At 42.1% G+C, this 23,448-nt stretch overlaps 1 protein-coding gene across 5 annotated transcripts in view; it reads right to left on the bottom strand.

Annotated features, from left to right (window-relative positions):
• The window catches only part of AHCTF1 (AT-hook containing transcription factor 1), a 78,192-nt gene that overhangs the window by 18,486 nt on the left and 36,258 nt on the right, over positions 1 to 23,448 (bottom strand). For all 5 annotated transcript variants that reach the window (XM_047840059.1, XM_047840058.1, XM_047840063.1 and 2 more), the window contains 16 exons: positions 21,016 to 21,106; positions 19,748 to 19,837; positions 17,406 to 17,546; positions 16,698 to 16,802; positions 15,722 to 15,815; positions 14,246 to 14,369; positions 14,052 to 14,108; positions 13,093 to 13,239; positions 12,360 to 12,547; positions 8,239 to 8,383; positions 8,031 to 8,162; positions 6,970 to 7,120; positions 6,347 to 6,497; positions 5,667 to 5,765; positions 3,001 to 3,193; positions 488 to 691 (listed from right to left, as the gene is read on the bottom strand). In XM_047840059.1, coding sequence (XP_047696015.1) covers positions 488 to 691; positions 3,001 to 3,193; positions 5,667 to 5,765; positions 6,347 to 6,497; positions 6,970 to 7,120; positions 8,031 to 8,162; positions 8,239 to 8,383; positions 12,360 to 12,547; positions 13,093 to 13,239; positions 14,052 to 14,108; positions 14,246 to 14,369; positions 15,722 to 15,815; positions 16,698 to 16,802; positions 17,406 to 17,546; positions 19,748 to 19,837; positions 21,016 to 21,106 — 2,112 coding nt within the window. The remainder of the gene's footprint in view (positions 1 to 487; positions 692 to 3,000; positions 3,194 to 5,666; positions 5,766 to 6,346; positions 6,498 to 6,969; positions 7,121 to 8,030; positions 8,163 to 8,238; positions 8,384 to 12,359; positions 12,548 to 13,092; positions 13,240 to 14,051; positions 14,109 to 14,245; positions 14,370 to 15,721; positions 15,816 to 16,697; positions 16,803 to 17,405; positions 17,547 to 19,747; positions 19,838 to 21,015; positions 21,107 to 23,448) is intronic.

The raw sequence follows: 23,448 nt of genomic DNA, 5'->3' as shown, positions 1-23,448 counted from the left end.
CCAGATACAGATACGTGGCTGTGAATGTTTCCCTAACTGGTAACAAGGCAGTTTTTCCAAAAGACTAGTAAACACAGGAGGCAAGATGGCCCACTGCTACCAAATGGTGTCCTATCAACCACAGTGGAAGTCTGACAACATACCTGCCTAAACAACCAATTAAGGTCTCAGTAAGAGAGAGGATGAATAAGGTAAGAAACAAAACATGGACTAAGAATTAGGAGGTTTCTGCCACCAAACAGCTATTTGATTCTAGGCAATTTACTTGGTGCTTCTGGGCTGTATTTTCTTCACTTGTAAATGATGGGTTTGGCTCGGCCAATACCATGAGTTTCTTTCTGAACTAATGTTTTCTGATTTCATGACACTCTGCGAGAGTGCATACAAAACTCTGGAGTGGTATTATTTAAATGGATTTATCGTTTTGCTTGTAAAAGCTAATATATTCTTATTAAGTCTTTTTTGTTCCAACTATTAACAGGCTTACTTCAGCAGTCCGTTTTGTGGCCACGCCTTCTTCCATGAATGAAATTCTAGTTTCTTTAAGTCGCAGAGGAGGGGAAAGGGACCTTCCAGGCGACAGAGACGGAGACGGTAAAGGTGATGTTCGAAGACCAGACCTTAGGATGGACTGAGGAGTGAACTCGGCAAATCCAGAGGAAGCGACTGACATGGCCAGAGTTTTAGCTTTCTGTGACAAGGAACAAATGGGATTGCACCGTTAGTGTTTGTAAAAGACACTTACAGAAGGACAGACAGGGTCAACCAAGTCACAGCAGTGGCTATATATGCTCATCTCCAATAAACACATCAATAAAAACTTTTATTATGGATTACTGGGAAGAAAATACAAAATTCTACTCAGAGGTTTCTATAACATAAGGCTACAAGACATAAAACTGCATCCACAATCATTCTAAAGGCCTTGGTTATTCCCAGTTGAAGTTCCACTTAAAAAATACAGTGTAGGGGTGCCTGGCTGGTTCAGTCGATTAGGTGTCCGACTCTTGATTCCGGCTCAGGTCACGATCTCACGGTCTGTGAGTTCAAGCCCCATTATCAGGCTCTACGCTGACGGAGTGGAGCCTGCTTGGGATTCTCTCTCTACTCCCGCTCCCTTTCTCTCTCTCTCCTTCCTTCTCTGCCCCTCCCCCGCATGCACGTGCTCGCTCTCTCTCAAAATAAATAAACTTAAAAACAAAAATACAGTGTAGAGATAAATTATTTAATGGTTGCTTACAAAACATTAGCTAGGCAAAGAGAAATGATAGCATGCAATGAAAAGAACTATGTTTAATTACAGCAAGTTAATACAGATGAGCCTGACTTTAAGACTGTTTCACGAAAAATATAATTTCATCACATGAATCCAACAGTAACTGTTACTTCTGAGACTCCTCTGAGGATTTACTATAATCAATAAAAATAATTAGCACAGAAACTGTTTAGCAGAAATAATTCCTTCACTTAACTTCTCCTCTAAAGGACTAGCAAACTGTTGTATCCCATTAGATTACTAAATTCCATCAGATTTCAATTATTACATAGATTTTTTTTCCTAGATTATTTTTGGTAGCAGGCACAAAATAACATGATAGAATATGGAATGTGATTTTTAACAAAAATTTTTTTAATGTTTATATTTGAGAGAGCGAGAGAGAGAGCAAGAGAGAGAGAGAGAGCATGAGTGGAGGAGGGACAGAGAGAAAGAGACAGAATCTGAAGCAGGCTCCAGGCTCTGAGCTGTCAGCACAGAGCCCAATGCAGGGCTTGAGCTAATGAGCCATGAGATCGTGACCTGAGCCAAAGTCAGACACTTAACCAACTGAGCCACCCGGGTGCCCCAAAATGTGATTTTTTTAATGGATAAAAACAAAGTAACAAAAACAAGTTTAAGGGAAAAAGGGGGGGGGGGGGCGCCACCTGAGTGGCTCAGTTGAGCGTTGGAATCTTGATTTTGGCTCAGATCATGGTCTCGGGTTTGTCCCGAGGGGGGCTCCACGTGGAGCCTGCGTAAGATTCTCTCTCTTCCCTCCTTCTGCCACCCCCACCCACCCCACTCACCCACTTCGTGTGTGCACGCTCTCTCTCTCCCAGAATAAACATTGAAAGAAAAGGAGAAAGAAAAGGAAAAGAGAGAAAGAAAGGAAGGAAGGAAGGAAGGAAGAAAGAAAACAAGAATCACAGTATCCTACAGATTAAATGTCAGGAACTTAATTAGCTTATCCACCTTCTTTTCAAGTGCTTTTAATAACTATTTTTGGACTGGCATTTATTGAACTATTTTATTCACTTTGAAACTTAAGAATCCCCTGGCTTTACTCTCAGTGTGGAATATCCAGAAACAACTGACAATAACAACGGCAGGGAGCCTGTGGGACTCGGCAGGATGACGGGCTAGGTGCCAGCACACAGCTGACCACTGTGACAGCGGGACGGAAGCAGGTGCCCGTTCCCTGCCACCGCAGGTCTACTGTTGTGGTTTCCCAACTCATGACTTAACAGAGATGTGGGGGAAAAGGAATTCAAGGCAGATATGCTGCTAGCAAGGAGTAACAATTTACAGTTTCACCAAAGGAGAGAATGTAAATAAATAAAAACAAACCTAAGAACTAAAAGCATCTGATATAAGGAAAAAGAGCAAACAGTAGCAGAGAAGGGGTGGAGGGGGCGGGGGTGGGGGGAGCAAACCCAACAACGTGAAACCTTTTTCCAGAGGTTTTATTTAACTTACAGGTTTCAACTTTTAATAACCACAGAGACTTGCGTTACTCTCGGAACAACAATGTAATTGTTAACCTCAATTAAGCGCACGAGGTAAATTTAGTAAAAGTCTGTTTAAGGTGTAAAAATAAACAGTTTGGAAAGGTAACTCCCCCCAAAAGATTTAAAGCTGTCACTTACCCAGAGATACCAGTTATAAACAGCTTCCTTCTCCCTTCTACTTGGGAGGTGAAAGCTTCCCAGCTTCCCCGCAAATGCGAGGTACCTAACACTCACCTTCACTACAAAGGGAGTTTCAAGTACGCGGAATTCCGAAGCCCTGGGAGAGCTCTGACTCGATCCTTTCTGTTGTGACCTTACTGGCAACGAACTGGACGCTCGGTATAAAGGAGACCTTGGGGGGGTTTGCTGAATAAATCCCAAATGCTGAGACGGCTGGGGCACGGGATGAACGACCGAATCCGGCGGTCTGTAATCACAGCACACACACAGTACACAGAAAGATCCGGATAACTAACTTGTAGACAGATCCATTTGCTAGAATTCATTTTTATGAACACGTAAAAATTCCTTTTCTCTCCATATGACCTACATAATGAACACTGGTTTGCTTGACCTTTTTGGTTTTTATGGCAACGTAAGAATGATCACCAACACACACACAAAAACGTTATTTTTTCAAATTAATGAGGGCAGTGACAAAATGGAATCTCAAGATTCTGCTGAATCATTTTCTGTGATGTCCTGGACATAGTTTATACAAATGATAACGCTAATCTCACCAAGAATTTGTATTAAGCACGCACAGTCCCAACAGCTTAAAAACCTAATTTACAGATAAAGACTTTAAATTCAAAAGTGAAAATTCAGGTTACAAATTCTGATAGACCATTTATTTGCATAAGCCACTCCTTCCCCAATTTCCTCGTCAACAGTCTATTTGATGGTTATATTTTGTAGCAATAAAAAGAAAACATTTTTAATTCCCCCAAATGACTCTGTGGTTCAGCTGAGAAGAACCGGAAAGGTAGTGCCTGTCTGGTGCCCAGGAATTACCCACCCCCGTCCCTGCCCTTCTGTCCTCTACACTCAAGTGAGACTTTCATGACTGTGATGGTAGATGAACATAGTTCACAGATGGGGCTTTAAGACCCAACCTGTTACCCAGTGGGAAACATTCGTTGGATTCGGAAGTATTAGCTTAATAAATAATGCTTACTAATAAGCACAGCCTTGAGATTTCCACCAAATCAAAAATACCCAGTCAGGCCACTAGACATTTTCTTGCCTCTCCTAATTCTTCTCTTCCTTCTCTGCCTCATTTGTATTCAAAATCTTTATTTGTAAACTGTTTGCTCACTTTTATGCTGAACTATCCCCCACAGATCTTTTGCTACGTGCCTTTGCACTGTGTCAATATTTATGTTCCAGGTGCCTGTTTATGAATGATTCTCAAAAACACAGCCTGTGCAACAAAGTTACCTACTGAGTAAACACAAAATTCTTATACTAATAAGTGTAAGACCAAATATATTGAAATTCTACTAAAACAGTTATCAAGAAAAAGCATTTTTTGATTATGATATTTTCTTTAAAAATGTAGTTCTTAGGATTTCCACAATTTTTTACCATGATACAAATAAGTAATGCATTTCAGGTCACACACACACAAAACATAAATTACACAGACTAACACTTAGCCTCGCTATATGCAGTGCCCACTGATATGACCTCTTCTGTTTCATTGAAAGAAATGCTAGTCACAATCCGTTAAATTTACTCACTACCCACTAATGCAAACCAGTTTGAAACACAGAATTAGGGAATGGAATGGTTTCTATAAAAATAAGTATTCACACCTCAATTGACTTTCTTCCTTCTGAGTTAATCATAGCTTTGAAGGAGTCTCAATACTTCTTTTTCTTTAGGTCGTTAGGCCATTAGTCATGAGTCTGAAAACCTTTATTACTGCTCCCTTCTTGAACCCCAGATCTATTAAAGTGCAAAGGGGCTGAGAAAAAGTTGACTTGTGGGGGAAAAAGTGGAACTACTGATAGGAAAACAGAATGACAATAATAATGACTTTTATTTGAGATAACCTTCCCGGTAATTAAAAGAACACCACCTCCACCTAATTAAATCTAACCCCCCAAAACAGAAAACCCTGGTCAAGCTTTGAAAATATGCCCACTTTATTATAAATAGCTTAGGCCCCGTTTGTAAATTACTAACTTCTTCTGAGTACCTTAAATTCAGATCATTTTATTCTCCTAAAATAATGTAATTCTGTTCTTGATAAAATGTAAACGATCAGAAATTTACAACAATCATGAGCATGGTGTATTAAAGACAAAGAACCAAACATTAAGAGACACCTGTTTGTTCTCCACTCTTGAGGATATGAATACTTTTTCCAACAATCCAACATTTTCAATGAAATACAATCGCAATTTCATCTTGGATGCAAAACTTCAACTTAACTATTTACTTTCCTAATACCACAGGTGAAGATAATAACAAATATTATTGCATCTGAAGCCACGTAAGGCATTTTAGTGGGCTCTGCTATACAGGAGAAAGTTTCGATGAGCCAACCGAATTAGTCACAAATTATAAAAACGACTTTGAGTCACAGATCAGTCAACCAGGAACTTATATTAAAGAAAGCAAGTTAACAGTTTACTTAGCTCATGATTGTAATAAAACAAAGTTTGCTTCTTTAAGCAGTCTGATGTCATGCAGCAAAATTTCTAAGTAGGCTAGCAGCTGGTGTAAAGTTTCCTAAAATTACTACACAACTTACCAAGTTAGAAAAAAATTAGAAGCATGCACGAAAACTCATTCAAGAATTTAAAATCATGTAAAGTTTTAAAGTTAATTAAAAATTACAGTGCAATTATTGTCTAACACTGTGACTTAAAAATGATTCAGTTAAGTCTTACCTAGAAACTTTTTGTGACGTTTTTAAAATTGGTGTTCCAACAAATGCCTCAGGCATTTTTGCATGTGGGAGAGAAGGAGATGGTCCTTCTGTTTTAGGACTACAAAGAAAATAAAAATTTAACTTTGGATTATGTATTACGAAGAGTATTACATTAAAATATGCTTTAAGAAGGTAGGATTAGGGGCTCCTGGGTGGCTCAGTCGGTTGAGCATTCGACTCTTGATTTTGGCTCAGGTCATGACCTCACGGTTCATGGGACAGAGCTCCGCGTCGGGCTCTGTGCTGACAGCGCGGAGCCTGCCTGGGATTCTCTCTCTCCCTCTCTCTCTCTGCCCCTCCCACGCCTGCACACATTCTCTCTCTTCCCATGCTTGCACGCATTCTCTCTGTCTCAAAATAAATAAACTAAAAAAAAAAACAAGAAGGGATTAGATAGGAAAGGAGGGCTTTCGCTTTTTACTCTGTACGTTTCCGTTCAGTTACAAATAATAATAAATATAAATGCCTTTAAATTTAAAGACAAAAAGAATTCTTCTTACAATAAAAATAGTCAACATACAGGTTTCTCCTTTTTAAACACACTAATAAACGCTAAGGCTGGACTGCTGATGACAGCTTCTGACATCTAGGGAGGATTAACAAGAAGCCAGGCTGTCACGGGGTGTGAGGAGAGAGTACCTGCTGCAGGCTGATGTGCCGTCTTTAGGGTCGCTGTTTGCCCAAACCTCTCCAATTTTAGACAACACGCTACTGATGAAGGTAGATCTTGTTAACACAGTCCCTGTTCCGGTCTGCTTTGTGACAGTCGATAATGGTTTGGGTCTAGAAACTGAAACAAAGAACGCAAGGTCAGTTTCATCTCTGATGCCAGGATTTTACTAGACTAATAATGAAAGAGTGACTGGAAAACAGGGGTCATGAGGGTTATACTTAGTTTAACAACATCTGTGCAGCGAGATTCAACAACTTGGGCTTTTAGGAGGCAGTACAAATATTATCCGATATGTTCTCTAAAAGTTGGACAGGAGTGTCCAAATGAAATAAAACGAGTTCTTTTACTCTGTACTACACTGCTAAATAAACTATACAAACTTCCAAGAAAACTTTTATGTTGGGGGACGGGGAGCAGGGAGGGCAGCTCGAGTGGCCAGTAAAAAAAAAAAAAAAAAAAAAAAAAACAAAACTACTGTAACGAACCAAAGCAAACGTGAGCTAAACAGAAGCTAACAATGGTTCAGAAGGTAATCATTTGATATTCTTTCTCACCCGATACTTTCTGATAGTTTTCAATGAAATCTTACCTTCTTGAAGAACTGGTGATGTGGACAGATGGTAAGGTTTAGCTTGCTCAAAGGCTAATTTTCGCTGGATTTTAGGAAGGACTTTCCCATATTGGTCTATTATAGCATTCCGAACCTCTGATCTCTCCCGCAAAAGAGGATCCCGATCATTCTATTGAATGTGCCGTAATTGGTAAAAATTTAATATTCAAAAACATTAAGCGTAACGTTTACGTATTCAGCATTTAAAATAAATTCTGCATACCTAAGAGTATCTTCCTCCTCCCTTCATATCCATTCTTCCCAACCCAGGACCTCTGACATACACCTAACTGCATTAGCAGTCCCTGTCCACTGGCCTCGATCCTTCACAACTACTAAAACAATGGTTATCATTCACCAAGGGTCTACGTGGGTCAGGTACCATGTCCCTTCAGACACACCTCTGTGCATCCCCACGAAGAGACCTTGACATTTTACAGGTAAGGAACCAAGGCTCAGAGAATGTGTTTCAAGCACAGAGCACAAAGAAGAATCAATCGGACCCCTAAGGCCCATGCTCTTTGCACGGTGTTAACTCCTACTGCCCCTCCACCCCTGCCTCCTATTCTCCGAGTGGGGTGGTTAGTCTCGCAAGAAGTGTGGGTAGTTAGCCAAAGAGAAATGACGTACTTATGAGAGAATCAGGTAAGTACTAATTCCCCGCTCCCAATCTGCTACAGAAGTAACAAGAGGAATTCTCCAAGCTCAAGGTTATATAAAAACCCCAGTGGTTACCAAAGTATAAACTCTGTTTTTTTAACATTTATTCATTTTTGAGAGACAGAGAGGGACAGAGTGTGAGCGGGGGAGGAGCAGACAGAGTGGGAGACACAGAATCCGAAGCAGGCTCCAGGCTGTCAGCACAGAGTCCCACGCGGGGCTCGAACTCACGAACCGCGAGACCTTGACCTGAGCCCAAGTCGGACGCTTCACTGACTGAGCCACGCAGGCGCCCCCAAAGTACAAACTCTTATAATACGACAAAGTCACCAGTTTTCCTTCTTCTCTTGTCCCCCATAATGAAACAAGTTGAACCATACCGTGAGATTGGCCTTCAGAGTTTGGTTCAGCCTCAGGGCAGAGGCGTAATTGGCACGCTGCAGGTAGTGAACTAGAAGGAACTCCTGATTTCGAACACTGGTGCTGGACTGCAAAAATCTCACCAAGCACTCCTAGGAAGAACCAAACACAGTCGTGAGCCGCCAGCATATCCGGAACTTCTGCCGAGCTGCTGCTGGGGGTCATCACCTGCTCTGTGTCGGTGAAAGGCAGCTGCAGCAAATCCTCCATCAGGCCCGCGTCCTGGCAGACCTCGTACGCGTGCCTGAGGAGCTCCTCCACGTTGAGGCCGGCGGAGTGCTGCCGCAGGAAAGTCCAGGCCTCCACCACGTACCTGAAACCGGCGTTCAGCACGATTCCGTGTTAGAAAAGCTGTTTGAGGTATTCAAAATAAGCGCTCCACCCACAGAACCTCATCACGCTCTGTGTATATAATTTACAAGTACTTTAAGCTTTTATGAAATACTCATCATCGTGGGCACCTGGGTGACCGAGTCGGTAAAGAGTCAGATTCTTGGTTTCGGCTCCGGTCATGATCTCCCTGTTCGTGAGCTTGAGCCCTGCAATGGGCACTGCACTGACAGCAGAGAGCCTGCTTGGGATTCTCTCCCCCCTCTCTCCCCCTCTTTGCCTCTCCCCTGCTCACTCTCCTGGTCTCTCATTAAAAAAAAAAAAAAAAAAAAAGAAGGGAATGCAAGCTGGTGCAGCCACTCTGGAAAACAGTATGGAGGTTCCTCAAAAAACTAAAAATAGAACTACCCTACGACCCAGCAATTGCACTACTAGGCATTTCTCCACGGGATACAGGTGTGCTGTTTCGAAGGGACACGTGCACCCCTATGTTTATATAGCAGCACTATTGACAATAGCCAAAGGATGGAAAGAACCCAAATGTCCATCGATGGATGAGGATAAAGAAGAGGTGGGATATATATACAATGGAGTTTTACTTGGCAATCAAAATGAGTGAAATCTTGCCATTTGCAACTACGTGGATGGAACTGGAGGGTATTATGCTAAGTGAAAGCAGTCAGAGAAAAACAAAAATCGTAAGACTTCACTCACATGAGGACTTTAAGAGATGAAACAGATGAACGTAAGGGAAGGGAAACAAAAATAATATAAAAACAGGGAGGGGGACAAAACAGAAGAGACTCATAAATATGGAGAACAAACTGGGTTACGGGAGGGGTAGTGGGAGGGGGGATGGGCTAAATGGGTAAGGGGAACTAAGGAATCTACTCCTGAAATCACTGCTGCACAATATGCTAACTAATTTGGATGTAAACTTAAAAAAATAAAAAAATAAAACAAGTTAATAAAAAAAACAACTTATCATTACATAATGAAGTTTGCTAATGTCAATGAGAAGGCTTCACGTGATGCTGTTCTGGACCATTACTTACGTGTAAAATAGAAAAGCTAAGTAAGTACACAGGAGTCAGAAGACATAAGCTAATGTGGTCTGGACAGAAGAAGAGTAGTGTGGTGTGGCAGAAAAAAGCCGGCTCCCGTGGAACAGACACCCAGCATGAGAGCAGTGGGACCATGGAACAGTGTTTATGGGCCGGTGATGGGCTTGCTTCACTCAGTAAAAAAATATTGTGACTAATTGATAAAGCAAGATCTGATTAGAGAACACGGGTTCAACTAGGCAGTTTTGGACATCATGTGGGGGCCATGAGGCTGTCTTTCCACGGGCAGTAAGACCATTGGATAAGCAGTGTTTCCCATGATATACTGTTAAGTTAAAAAAAAAAAAAAAGCAAGCTTACAACAGTATGAACATTAATTATTTAAAAAAACTAACCAATGAACAAAGCCTATAAACATTCACAGACTTATTTCGTACTTCCTAAGATAACAAAACGTCTTGAAAGATCCGCACTAAATCTGACAGTAATTAATCTAGCACTTGGAATTTTTGGAGGGGCTGGCGGCTTTCAGGACTGGAGTGGGGGGAGGCGGGCAGAATAAAAACATGGCAAGGACACAGGAATATGACTATCAAGCAAATAATTTTCTTAAAACTTCATCCAACTAAAAGACACAGGGTAAGGTGACGCGGGGTAAAGCGGCCTAACCCTCATGGAGGGCAATGTGCCACATCTCCCAAAATCGTAACTGCAAATGTCCTTTCACCAAGCAATCCCACTTGCAGGATTTTACACCTTATGAGCTGCATCTGTGCTTGTGCAAAACGTGCAGTTACTCGTAGCAATGTTTAAAATGGCAAAACACGTAAATGTTCACTAAGGGGAGGAAATTAAATAAATCCTGGTCCATCACACCGAATTACTATGCAACAAAAATAAGGAAGCTCTTTTTGTACTATTCTGAAATAGGTTCCAAATGACCTAGGCGATAAAAGTATGTTGCAGAAAGACGTATAGTAGGCCACTTGTATTTTTAAAGGGGGTGGGGGGTGTTCAATGGGCCCACGCTGCCCAACAGAAGCCTGGAGCGGCCCCCTTCACTGCTACAGTGACAGGACTGCTACAAGGTTCCGGGGGAAGGGAAAGCTCCTGAAACAGCCTGTCACAGTGAAGGCCAAACTCTTCAGTAAAATTGCGGAGGAGAGTGAGGGCACGTGGGGAGCCTGTATCCCCGCAGCTCAAAGCCATGTGGAGGGAGGGTCATGAGAATATGGGGCTTTTTGTTTTTCAACAGTAAGATACTTACATGCTTTGACAAGGTTCAAAAGGATACACAGTGGACTCCCAGCCTCCTAAGCTGCTTCTTGGTGCCCAATCATCACTAACAATTTCTCATGTATCCTTCCTAAGAAGTTCTGGACACACACAAGCAAACACGTATCTGTTTCTTCCCACCCCTACTTAAGCCCTCCCCCCACCTTTTGAAAAGCACTTGTCATCATATAATGAACCCATTTATTGAATAAACATTTATCACCGTTAGCTTTTTAAAATTTTTTTCTTTTTAAAAAAATTTTTTTTAAAGTTTACTTTTGAGAGAGAGAGTACAAGCAGGGAAGGGGCAGAGAGAGAGAGTGAGACACAGATTCCGAAGCAGGCTCCAGGCTCTGAGCTGTCAGCACGGAGCCCATTGTGGGGTTCGAACCCACAAAATCGTGGGATCACGACCTGAGCCAAAGCCTGACGCTTAACCGACTGAGCCCCCAGGCAACCCTTTTTGTTCTAATGTTCACTGCACATTTATTCAGCCAGCCAAATGCTTCTGGCTAACCCAAATTATTTCATTTCAACAAGTACCTCCTAATTCATTACTTTTGAGGACACTGGCAGTTTCTACCTGTCTAACCAACCCACGATTACACTACAGAACTTGTCTTCTATCTGAGATGCAGAGATTCAACCCTCTCAGAGATGCATTGTTTAACCAAAGAGAACAAAGAAAACATTAACTTCCAGAGTGCTGGCACTGAAGTGGTGTTTGGTTCATTAAGGACAATTTGTGGTGAGTAAAGTGACCATTTTCTAAAAATATAAAAGCGGCCAATCGATAGAACTGGAAAATAAAAAAAAGAGTTGTGTAAAACAGTTACAACCAAGTAAGAAACATTAGCTCCCAGCAACTTCCCCAACTAATTTGGTTAACAAGGAAACCCAATAATGAGATCGTTGTATTTCCAATCATGCCATTTTACTTGTTGTTGTTACAAATGTGACAGATCAAATAACTGCAGCAATATATACATATATTGCTGTAATATAAACGGCAAATACCACACTGATTAGAGAACGTTAAAATAAGGCAAAGGCAAGAGGCAATGCAAAGGTATCACGTGCTCAAATCTGGTTCAAGTATGTAAGATTACCCAACCTGATTTTACAACTCAGGATGACTTCATCCTTCCTCTCTGTTTTTGGCCCCTCTTCAGCTACTCAAACCCCAACCGTCCACGTGGCCGACTGCCAAAACAGCCAATTAGCAACAGATACAATTTTTTTAATCAAGTATTTTTTCAAGTGTGAGAGAGCACATGCATGTGAGTGGGGGAGGAGCAGAGAGCGAGGGGGAGAGAGAATCCCCAGCAGGCTCCGCACTGACAGTGGCGAGCTCGACACGGAGCACCGTGAGATCACGACCTGAGTGAGCCACCCGGGCGCCCAGGCAACAGATGGAACTTTAAACCTCAGCTTTGTTTCCCGTTACTCCTTATTCATCCTTTCCTATGACAAAAGGTTTTTGCACATTTCTTCCTAACGCCAAGAGATGAAGAACCCTAAGAATGAGTATGACGTGATGCGACCAAAGCGAGATTATATACCGCTGATTTACTGACGTATAATCCAGAGTCTGACTGCGGTTTCAAAATGCGGACTCACCTGTTAGAAAGCAGAACAGTGAGGTGAAGGATGACGTCATCGCCGCTGGACACCGTCGGCTTCATGGTCTGAATGTACCTGAGGGCTTGTCTGTGCTCACCCTGGCTCATGAAGGCTTGAATAATCTTTGAATGCTGCCACGACACAGGTTTTGCAGTACTTGGGTGAAACAGAAGGTCCAAGCCGCTCTGCAAAGAGGACATGAGAGTCGCTAAATACAAACGTGACGCGCTGCATTTAGACAAGGTAGCCGACCTTTACAAAGACAGGCAACGCTACAGCCACAAAAAGCAGTTTAAATGCAACCTGTAATGGTCTACTTGAACACGTGGTGTGTTTTAAGTAAAAGCTTCATTCTTTTGAGGCCTCATTTAAGCTATTATAAAAAACTTTCCACCACCACCGTCACGCATCAATGCCGAACTCTGCCTCCCACAGCAACACACCTAGTGTATCTCCGACAGAACAATGCTCCGTATTTGCGCTACTAGCAATCGCTTATTATTTCTTTCCTTCTTTGGATAGTACGGAACCTGGGGTTCGAAACTGTTTTATCTTTGTATCCTCACTGGATAAATAGTGCTTGGTAGAGGCACTGATTGAACGGAGTCCTTAAATTACCTCTAAAAGCAGACTGTATCGTATCTGTAACATCACATTTAATCCAGCCATGTATTTCTTTCTAAAATCCTAACAGTTTACGAACATTGACATTCTAAGTGAACAGACTTACCCCATAGTCATTATGATCTATCAGCCAAAACCCTTGGATAAGTTTGACCTGGCCCCAAGAAATGGCAAAGGCGGTCGGAAATGATTCGATGCAAGCATCTGTTTTGTTGGGGAAGGAATACATGATATCGAGTAACAAATAAATGGTCTTTACAAAAGAGGATTAAGGGCAATAAACAAGAAGAAAACTCCCACACGTCTAATTGCGTTAGGCAGCAACAGCAAAGAGGCTCGAAGGGGCTGCGTCTGGCGTTCGGAAAGCCCGGACGGATAACCAACCGTGGTAGTTTTATGAAACGTGTGCCTAGCCAGTCCTACAACCGACCTCACTCGTTCTCAACAGCAAGTACCACCACGAAGGAGATGAACTAAGCACACTTGCTTAAGGAAGCCAGTGGCTTACAGGCAAACTGAAGAAGCAGAGCCACAGACAAAATTCCAGTTAGGCAGCAAAACCCAGCAGCTTAAGCAAGCGCATCATCTCTGTTATAAGTCACGAATGGAACTACACGTTTTTAGATAAAGAAACTGACGTTAGCACAAAAATATTACTGCAAAGACCACCGGGCTCCAAGCCAGCCAATACCTAAGGTAATATTAAGCTAACTTCTCATGTATTCGTACTGAACACAGAAGTTGACCTCACTAAGAAAGAGCATCTGGCCGGCCATGTTTTGGAGCCGTTGTTCTAACGCTGGGAACGTCTGGGACACATGGTCCAGTCGAGGAGAGCTGTGGACGCTATCCCTAGAAAACTGAACACCAAACACAGTTCTGCATGGTTTCAGGTCCGCGACGGACCCTCTGAACCCAAGCGACGGACCCCGGGTTAGGAAACCTTCCTTTAGAGAAGTTTCAGATGTGAACTGGAGACTGGTTTTAGATGTGCGAGGTTCCCACCACTCTCAAATCTGAGGATTCGGGTAACGCGTGAATTACTTGACAGCGCTTAAAGGATACAACAGCGTGTTTGCTCGCTTCGGTAACGTCGTCTAGGAGGTATATGTCCAGCAGTGCCTACAAAAGGATAAAACATCCAGTGTGCTTTATATATTTGTTCACTCAGGCTCCTTGGTTTCCCGGGCCTGTGCCAGGTGTGAAATATAGGGCTAAGCACAACCACCCTCCCCCCAACTCTGTTGTCGGGCACTTACGTGTAGACTGGTGGGGGGGTATTTTCCTGTGCCTCCTTCATCCCGTTTCCACAGCTTCTCCACGCCATCTCCTAACTGAGAAACCATTCCGTCAATCATCAAGTAATCAGGATTCCACTTCCCTCTGCAAGAAGGGCAACATTCACGATTATTTAGTATTAACTTATTTAGTATTACCTAAATAATTTAGTTTTATCTAAATAATTACTTAGCATTATCAGAACAATAAGCATCACGATCCCAACAATCCAGAGAGTCGACAACAGGGCCCCGTTTAGCACCAGGTGAGCTCTAGTCATCAAGAACCAGCTAGACCCCGAAGACGCCTCTGGCTGGGGCACCAACAAGCCAGTGTGTGAAGGTCAGGTCCCAAGGAGAACCGGGTCCCGCCCGCCAGGTGCCTGAAGCGATTCTGGGTTTTTACAGCCCGAGAGAGCACGGCAGCCCATTGGTGAAAACGTGCTGCAGTTCAGGGTCAAAGAGCCAGGCCCTCAGTTTCATCACCCAGGGGGTTCTGGCCCCAGCGATCTCTTCACCACTGCCTCGCTGTGCGCCTACGAGGCGAGAGGCAGACACAGTGCCTGCCTCCTCCTCGAAGAACACTGCTCCTGGGGGCGGGCAGCTGCTCAGTCTGCAGCCATACTGACTGCGTAACTTTGTGACAAACAGGACCAGAAAGCTTAGCAAACCTGCTCAGGGACACACACTCTTAGCAATAACAGATCCAGAATTTTCAGATATGCCTAGTAAGTCTCCCAAGTCCGCGCTCGTCTCCGAGATTAGTTCTTAAGCACCGGACTCCACACTTGCCACGCACCAAAGGCACTGATCTCTGGGCGACCGTGACCTTGCGCCTGTGCCTGCGTGAGCCAGCGCAGTCAGTGCTGCGGGCTGTGCTACCACGGAGCCGCTCTGGCCCAAGGGGGAAGGCGCTCTAAGTCCAGAGGCAGAACCGAGGCTCACTCACTGCTCTTGCTTCTAGTACTTCTACTTCTTTATTTCAAAGGAACCAATGAGGCAAACAGTCACGTGTTTTCAAAAGAAATAAAGGAAATAAGAAAAACAGAAAAAAGCGGGTGAAGTGTCGGACCACAGCTGTTAGTGGAAATAACGTAACATGCCTAACTGGTGGTATGTTTTATGTTTTGAGGACTCGGAGCTTCTAGTCTTTTCCTGAATACGAATTCTCAGGAAAAATACACGCTTACACTACAGAATCTCCTCTGATAAACCAATTGTGGGAACTACTTTAAATTAGGAAAAACTGAGTTATAGAGTAAAGGTGGTAACCCTTAGGTCAAGGCAGACAAGCAAACGTTACAACTAAAATAATAAGGCTGGCAACAAATCCTGTCACCATACTTAAGAATTCCACGATTTCAGCTTTTGTAGCGCGACGAATTCTGTTCTGAGGTAGGGAGACTTCTTACGAAAGTGATTCTTAAAATGTTCTGGAAGGTTCCGGATATACTGTACCTGGACAGACGCTCACACTTCTGTCGACGGCTGGTGTAGTAGTTCTGGATGACGGGGTAGTTGTAGCATAAGCGGGGGAGGTGCACGGCATCATCTAAATATTGGTTGCGGGGGAGGGGGGGGAAGGCCGGTAAGATTTCCAAAACTTCCCAACGATACTTAAAGTTACACGTATTAACGTTTTACTAAAATCATATGATGTTTAATCTGAAGGTTTCCTCAATTTAAGTAATAAATTTACTTAAATGAAGTAAGTAAATTAGCAGATACACAAATGAGAAAACAGAGTCTCTCGTGACAGTCTGAAGAAACAAGGGTGCTGGCTTAAAACTCTGGAAAAGCCATTCCAGAAAATGCTTCTACTCCCTTAATCACAAATGATCATCTGAAAGCCGGCAACGGCGACTATTTAAGTAAAAATCAAAGAGCATAAAGAAAGAGTAAGATCAAAGCAATTATGCACAGGACAGAAGCACTTCTAAACAGAATCTAACGTGTGCCCCGGACGTGCAAGAAGTTAGAGGCTTTGGAAGTGCTCTAGACAAACATGGCAAAAGTCAAATCCTCAAATTCTTGGTACTGGCATAAATTATTAGCTAAAAGGAGACATTGAACAGATGGCAAATAATACTGGTTAATAACCATATTAAAAGAACTCTTAAGGAGAAAAAGATCAGCAAATTAGAATAGAAAACCCACGGGTGAATGGATCTAAACAGAGCTGGTGATATCGCTGGACACTTTTTCGGAAGCCAAGTTTCGTGTCATTCAGCCCAATAAATAGTGTGTGGACGCCTGGGAACGGCACGGGGCGAGGCGCTCCAGACACAAAGTGAGGAAGAACGTTCGGAGGTGAGAACAGGAGAAAACGTAAGTGAGGTGGTGGGAGAAAGGAAATCTGAAACCCCAGAACAAGCAAGTTATAAGGGTTTAAGACCGCGTCCACGCCCATCCACGGGTTACGTAAATCTTTTACCTAAGCCCTCTGGTAGCAGCCCGGAGCGGCAGAACCAAAGCACCACTTGTGTGTACCGGCAGATGAGCCGGGTGACCAGGCACTTCCTGTGGAGGTCCAGAAGGCCTGCGGGGGAGGTCGAACACCAGATGTGCAACTTGCAATTTGTCAATCACAAACGAAAAATCAAGACACTCGACGGTTCTCAGAAACTAATGATTCGGAGACTTTTAACGGTATATGTGTATTTCTGAACACACTTCGCTTGAACAAGTAATCTCCAAAATGCTAAAATAAGTAACTTACTAAGCAGACATTTTAGGGAAATGCTTCCACCTTAGCTATGCTTCCATCTACCTAGTTTCAGAAGCCAAATTTGGACATTAATACAAACTAGTACAGTAATATTAACATAGGCTGCTCAAACCAGGCCTTTAAATGGCAAACAGAGACAAAAAATTTACAGTGACCTCTGTGAATAAAAACGAATAAGAATTCGAAACTCTACCGTCAGTATGTACTCTGCCTCAACAATCAGAAAGTTTAACCCAAATTTCCCAAGCTTATTTAAGCAGGAGCTCACGGCACATCGAATAACATTCTGTAGTTTTCGTTACAAAACAAGAGCCTCTGCACAATGATGTATCTAAGACACGGAGGTTTATTCTTTCTCGGAGCCAAGAAATAAAATTGAAATAAAAATTCATTTACAAAAGATAAAGCGCACACCTCTCTCGGTGATGTCTTGGGCCTCTCTCGTGAAACAGTTTAAGACCGAATTAAGGTTGCTAAGAAGCAAACGGCACTGCTGGAGGGACTGTATGGTTTGCGAATCGATGAAGCGACACGAGCCATCAAATAATGGTGTACCTTCCAAGGATAAAATACAAGATGCGTTTTGACACAATAAGTACGAATTAAAATCGCAAATGCAAGGTTTCTCGAACTCGTATCGGCCACAGACTTAGACTATACATTGTGAGATTTGCCAAACACAAGGTTGAAACGGCACACGACCTCAAGAGCCCCAGAAGAGACACATCCAAATTACTATTTTTTTTAAGAGGCAGAACGGGGTAATAAGCAATACGTGAGGAGGGGAAGGCGATCTAGAGTCAACGTCAGATTCACTGGAAATTAGTTCATTAAACACTTCTCTGTCAAGTAAGTCCTTTGCGGCAGACCTTTTACGTACAGCGTTGTTTTGTGACTAGTATTTTGTGAGAGCACTCCTTCCACGTCCAGTCTTCAGAAGCGAGACAGCGAACTGGAGCCTCAGATGAAGACTTAGGACGATAAGTTGCACGCCTGTTACAATTCGTTGTAGATTTGGCTGTCTTTTCATTTCAAACTCAAGATGGAGTTTGTAAATTCATTTTTTGGGGAAAAAATGGGTATTTTAGTTGCGACTCGTCACATCTTTTAGATAAAATTTAGTCTCGTTAATATTTCATGGGTGACTAACCACACAACAAGTGTCTTAAGCAGAAACCCTCCCTCAAATGATACGCTCCACTTCCGACGTTTAAAATATTATGCTTTGTATTTTAATTACATTAGGTTTAAAAAAAAAAAACCCATTAAACCAATAACGGAAGTTGAAGGCAGCAATAATGGCTGAGTTACCAAGTTCAAGCCTGAGGCACCACATTATACTCTAAGTATAATGAAGGCATACAATTTGTGAACTGATTTGAAATTTTCTTATATGAATTACATAACCATAACGAGTTCTAAAAATATTTTCCTTTCAAAAAAGTACATTTTTACCCTGACTCTGAATTATCCAGTGTTTGCCCCTCACTTCAACTATACTAAGAGATTGCCAAAATATTTAAAATTATTTCATGTTTGTTATTTCATTAAGTATGCCCTAAAGATACTACAGAACCTCATGTCTTCCTAAAAAACTTAAAAATCTTCTACGAAGAGTAATTTACTTAAGAAGTCCATTTGTTCATTCATCACTAACACGATGATACAAATAACAAAGACATATACATCTAAAACTTAAATTTTACTTTCACATACAGGGCAATCACATTGTTCCATTATTTTTGCACTAATTAGGTATAGCGTCTGATATTCACAGGACAACTCACAACTCAATGTACAGTGAATACGCAAAACTGTTAAGAAAAAGGACTTTGAATGACTGATAAAAACATCTGCTCGTAGAAGACAGAGGAGTTCTTTGCCCTCCTATTCAGCCTTTTTATAGTCATAAATGTATTTACATGGAAAATGAAAAAACAGAGGAGCTTCTGAAGTTACCTGGCATATTCTAACTCCATCATCAGCATGTTTTATAAATTAATCTTGTAAGATCAAAAATAAGATATAATCCTGAAACTTGGTACTGTACACATACTAACTAACATGCTGCCAGTTTGACAATCTGTTGCAAAATCTTGCTCAAAAAAGAATTTTGTCAGGGTACCTGGCTGGCGCAGTGGTGGTGGAGCGTGTGACCCTCTCTCTTTTTCTTTTTTAACGTTTATTCATTTTTTGACAGAGACAGAGCATGAGTGGGGGAGGGGCAGAGAGAGAGAGAGAGGGAGACACAGAATCCCAAGCAGACTCCAGGCTCCGAGCTGATGGCACAGAGCCCGACATGGTTGGGGCAAGCGTGTGACTCTTGATCTGGAGGTTGTGAGATTGAGCCCCACGTTGGGTGTGGAAATTAAAAATAAGAGCTTTTTTAATTTTCAAAACAGTTTTGTTTTAGGGAGAGAGAGTGCAAGCGGGGGAGGGAGCAGAGGAGACAGAGAGAGAATCCTAAGTAGGCTCCATGGTCAGTGTGGAGCCTGCCACGGGGCTCAAACCCACAACCCTGGGATCGTGACCTGAGCCCAAATCAAGAGTTGGAAGCTCAACTGACCGAGCCACCCCGGCGCCCCCCCCACAAAAAAATCTTTAAAAGTCAAACAAAAACAGTAATTGTCACCCCAATTTAAAAAGAAATACTTTTCTTCAGACAGTTCTTTAAAAAGTTCACAACTTCAAACTGATGAAAAGTTGTCAGGTACTTAACACACAAACCAAGGTTAATTTTTTAATGTAATACTTACATAGTCTGTCAAATTCCTCTTTTGTGAAAATCACTTTATTCCATGTCCATTCGAGCACAAAGCGCAGATTAGCAGCAGAATTTGGTTGTTCTTATTTGCAAATATCAACGGAAAAAATATAGAATTATTAATTACAAACAAAGAATTAGTAACTTCAGTGGGAAAAGAGAGCAGCCACCCTGACCAAGCGAGCAAGGTTAAGTTCAACAGTAACAAAGTGGCGCCACACCCTCATCAAACGGCAAGGAGCACGTCAATTTACGGAGTGCTGCTGCGCAACATGTGAGCCTGAATCTAATCCTGGGGAAAGATGAACAAATACACACTGGGAGGCTGTCTACGAAATAACAGGCTTATATTTTTTAAAGAAGTCAAAGTCTTTTCTTCAAAGATAAAGGCCTCGGAATTAATTATACAAGATAAAGAGAAATCAAAAAGACACAAAACCTAAACACAGAGTATATTCTGGATTCCCTACCCCTATAAATGCTACAAAGGACGTGACTGACATGACTGACAAGATCCCAGTAAGGTCTGGAGATCAGATAATCGCACGTATCAAGGTGTTCCTGATTTTTAGAAGTACAAAGTGGTTTGGTAATCAAAGTCAGAACAAAAATAATGTATATGTGGAGTATATGCTTGTAAAAAGGGGGATACACGCAACTGGGAAGAAATTTCCAGAGAATTTTGCTGAGTGAAAGAGTCAATCCCAAAGATTATGTACTATATAATTACATTTATGAACTCTTTTTAAAATGTTTATTTTTGAGAGAATACGCGAGTGGGGAGACAGAAGAGGAAGACAAATAATCCGAAGCAGGCTCCAGGCTCCGAGCCGTCCGCACAGAGCCCGAGGCGGGGCTCGAACTCACAAACCGTGAGATCATAACCTGAGCCAAAGTCAGACACTTCACCGACTGAGCCACCCAGGCGCCCCACGAACATTTTTGAAATGACACAATTATGGAAGTAGAGAAGAGACTGGTGGCTGCCAGGGGTTAGGGGTGGGGACCGGGGGAGGCAGGCGAGGCTATGAGAAGGGCAACGTGGGGGTCCTGACTGAGGCGCTGCACCAGAGGTCTCCCAGACCCTGCCGGGGGAAGGTGGTGCTGAAAGGGTACACGGGACCTCTACGTAATGTCTTAAAGCTACAATGTCAATGTGCAATTATCTCAAAATAAAGCTTCACCCCTCCCCAAACTGAATAATTTAAAAATTTTAAAATACAAAAGTAATTTTCTATTTGTTAAAAACTGAACTCTTACCTTCTGCTATCCACTTTTTGATACATCCAGTCAAAAGTCCCAGCGAACTCGTATGGATTGCCGCTGACAGTATAGCTTCTAACTGTTCTTCCTAAACCACACACGTTAAAAGAAGAAAAAGAAGTAAGAAATGAAGATAAAGGACCACTGACCGCAGACTCAGAGATAGCAAGTTCAATAATACAAACGGATAGAGGCTTAAAAACTCCTAACTCACTAGGTGGCTCTAAACAAAAAGCCAGACAAGAACACACAGCTGGTGACGTGAACTAACTACCATCCTCACACACCGGTGGCGGGGATGTAACACGGTAAAAGCCACTTGGGGAAACAGTCGTAAATACGGAGTCACCTCGCGACCCGGCAACTGCACACCCAAGAGAAATGAAGACGCACGCCCACACCAAAAGTGTACACGACACGTTACTCGTCATAGTCCCACACTGAAAACAAGCCAAATGCCCACCGACTAAAGAACGGATGGACAAAACGTGGCACAATCCTGTACAGACATCAAACAGGACGAAGTACTGGTGTCTGCTACCACACAGTGAACCTGAAATTCATACAAATGTGAAGTTTCTAGAATAAGTAAGTCTGCAAAGACAGAAAGCGGATCAACGGTTATCAAAGGCTGGGGGACGGAGGGCAAGGAAACAGTATGGGGGTTTTTGTGGAGGCGAGAAAAATGTTCTAAAACCGAATGTGGGGCCGGGCGCACAATTCCAGAAATTTACTCAAAACCACTAAATTAGCCACTTTAAACAGGTGACGTAAAGTATAGGAGTTATGTCTTAATAAATGTGTTACTTAAAATATCGCAAGTCACGTTTAATATCAAAGAACTCGATGAATTTCATTCATCCATTCTTTTAACAACGAATTGCGTGAATAAACAGATGAGTCGCACAGGAATACAGGGGGCTACGATATGATAAAGGTTCCCCCAAATGAAGAAAAGCACAATTCTAAAAGGAGACTCACTAAAGCATTTACGTTACAATCAGGGACAAAACAAGAATGTCTGCTGGTACCATTATTCTTCCAGTCTGTGGAGGTTCTACCAAGTATGAGAAAATAAACAAGAGTGGGAAGAGAAATGGAGTCTAGATTTGCTGCCGACTGCGTACCTTGAAAATCTAAGAGATTCTAATTCAGTTAAGTAGTTATTAAGTGAAGACACAAAAGTCAATTGCATTTTTATGTGCTAGCAACAACCATCTGGAAATGAATATAGGAAAAAGGTTCTACTCACAATGAGCAAAACTAGAGAACACTTACGGATGAAAACAGAAAGAAGTCCGTAGGAAAATAACCATAAACTCTTGCTCACAGATGTAAAACAAACCGTGGATAAACGGGAAGATGCACCATTTAGACTTGGATCTGATAAAGATGTCAATTCTCTCTAAATTTAGTATGCGAATATAATAAATTTCCAAAAAGAATTCCAATGGAGATACTGGATAAAATCATCTTGTAACTAATACAAAAAACTGCCTATGAATTGACCAAAAATTACAGAAAAAAAAGGGCTGCGTTAGCAAATATTAAAGCAGTATATTCAAATGGCACAGAAATAAATGAAATGAATAGGACAAAATTAAAACCCAGAAACAAAACCCAGTACATGCAGACATAGGAAATCAAATAAATGTGGTATTTCAGTAGCATGGGAAAAGGACATTCTGTGTTCTGTTTCCTAAGTGGTACAGGACAGCTAGACTAAACATCATCTGGGAAAAAGAAAAAAATCAGATCTTTGTGATTTGATACACAAAGATGAATTAAAGCTTTAAATGTTAAAGAGACATTTGAAGTGTTAGGAAGATTTTTTTTTAAGCCAGAGCTATAAAATACATTTGACCACAAAAATATTAATTTGTATGTAGCAAAAGACACTAAGACAATCGAGAAGAAAACAGCAGGGGAAATACCTGTAAAATTTCTGACAAAAAGGGTAAATGTGTATTTCATAAAGAATTTCTATAGACGGCCCAGTAAAAAATGGTAAAACCTATAAATATGTAACTCATGATCAGCCAATAATATGAAATTGCATACACATCATGCAATTCGTGTACTGCATGTATACTAAAGGATATGTAAAGAGGTATACGAAAAAAAGGCTACAAGTTAAAAAGTCCTCATAACCATATACACAAACAAACAGATGATGACCCAGACCATGACCCGGGTCTAGACGGAGGCGACTGCCAGCCCCCTGGAAGCCTCCCTCTCCTCCTCCCTGATCAGAAGCAAGTCCCACCTCCCCCTACCATCCCCCACGGTGACCACTACCGCTCCCCTGCCTTCTGAAGGAATCATTTTCTTGCTTTTCTTTCCGTTTTACCTCTACGTAGGCATCACTGAAGAATACAGCGTCATCTGGCCTATTCTAGGAATGGTCAACAAAATGTCACTATTTATGTG

The sequence above is a fragment of the Prionailurus viverrinus genome, chromosome F1 (assembly GCF_022837055.1).
Source record: "Prionailurus viverrinus isolate Anna chromosome F1, UM_Priviv_1.0, whole genome shotgun sequence".
Classification (NCBI taxonomy): domain Eukaryota; kingdom Metazoa; phylum Chordata; class Mammalia; order Carnivora; family Felidae; genus Prionailurus; species Prionailurus viverrinus.
This window is presented reverse-complemented; position numbering and strand designations above follow the sequence as displayed.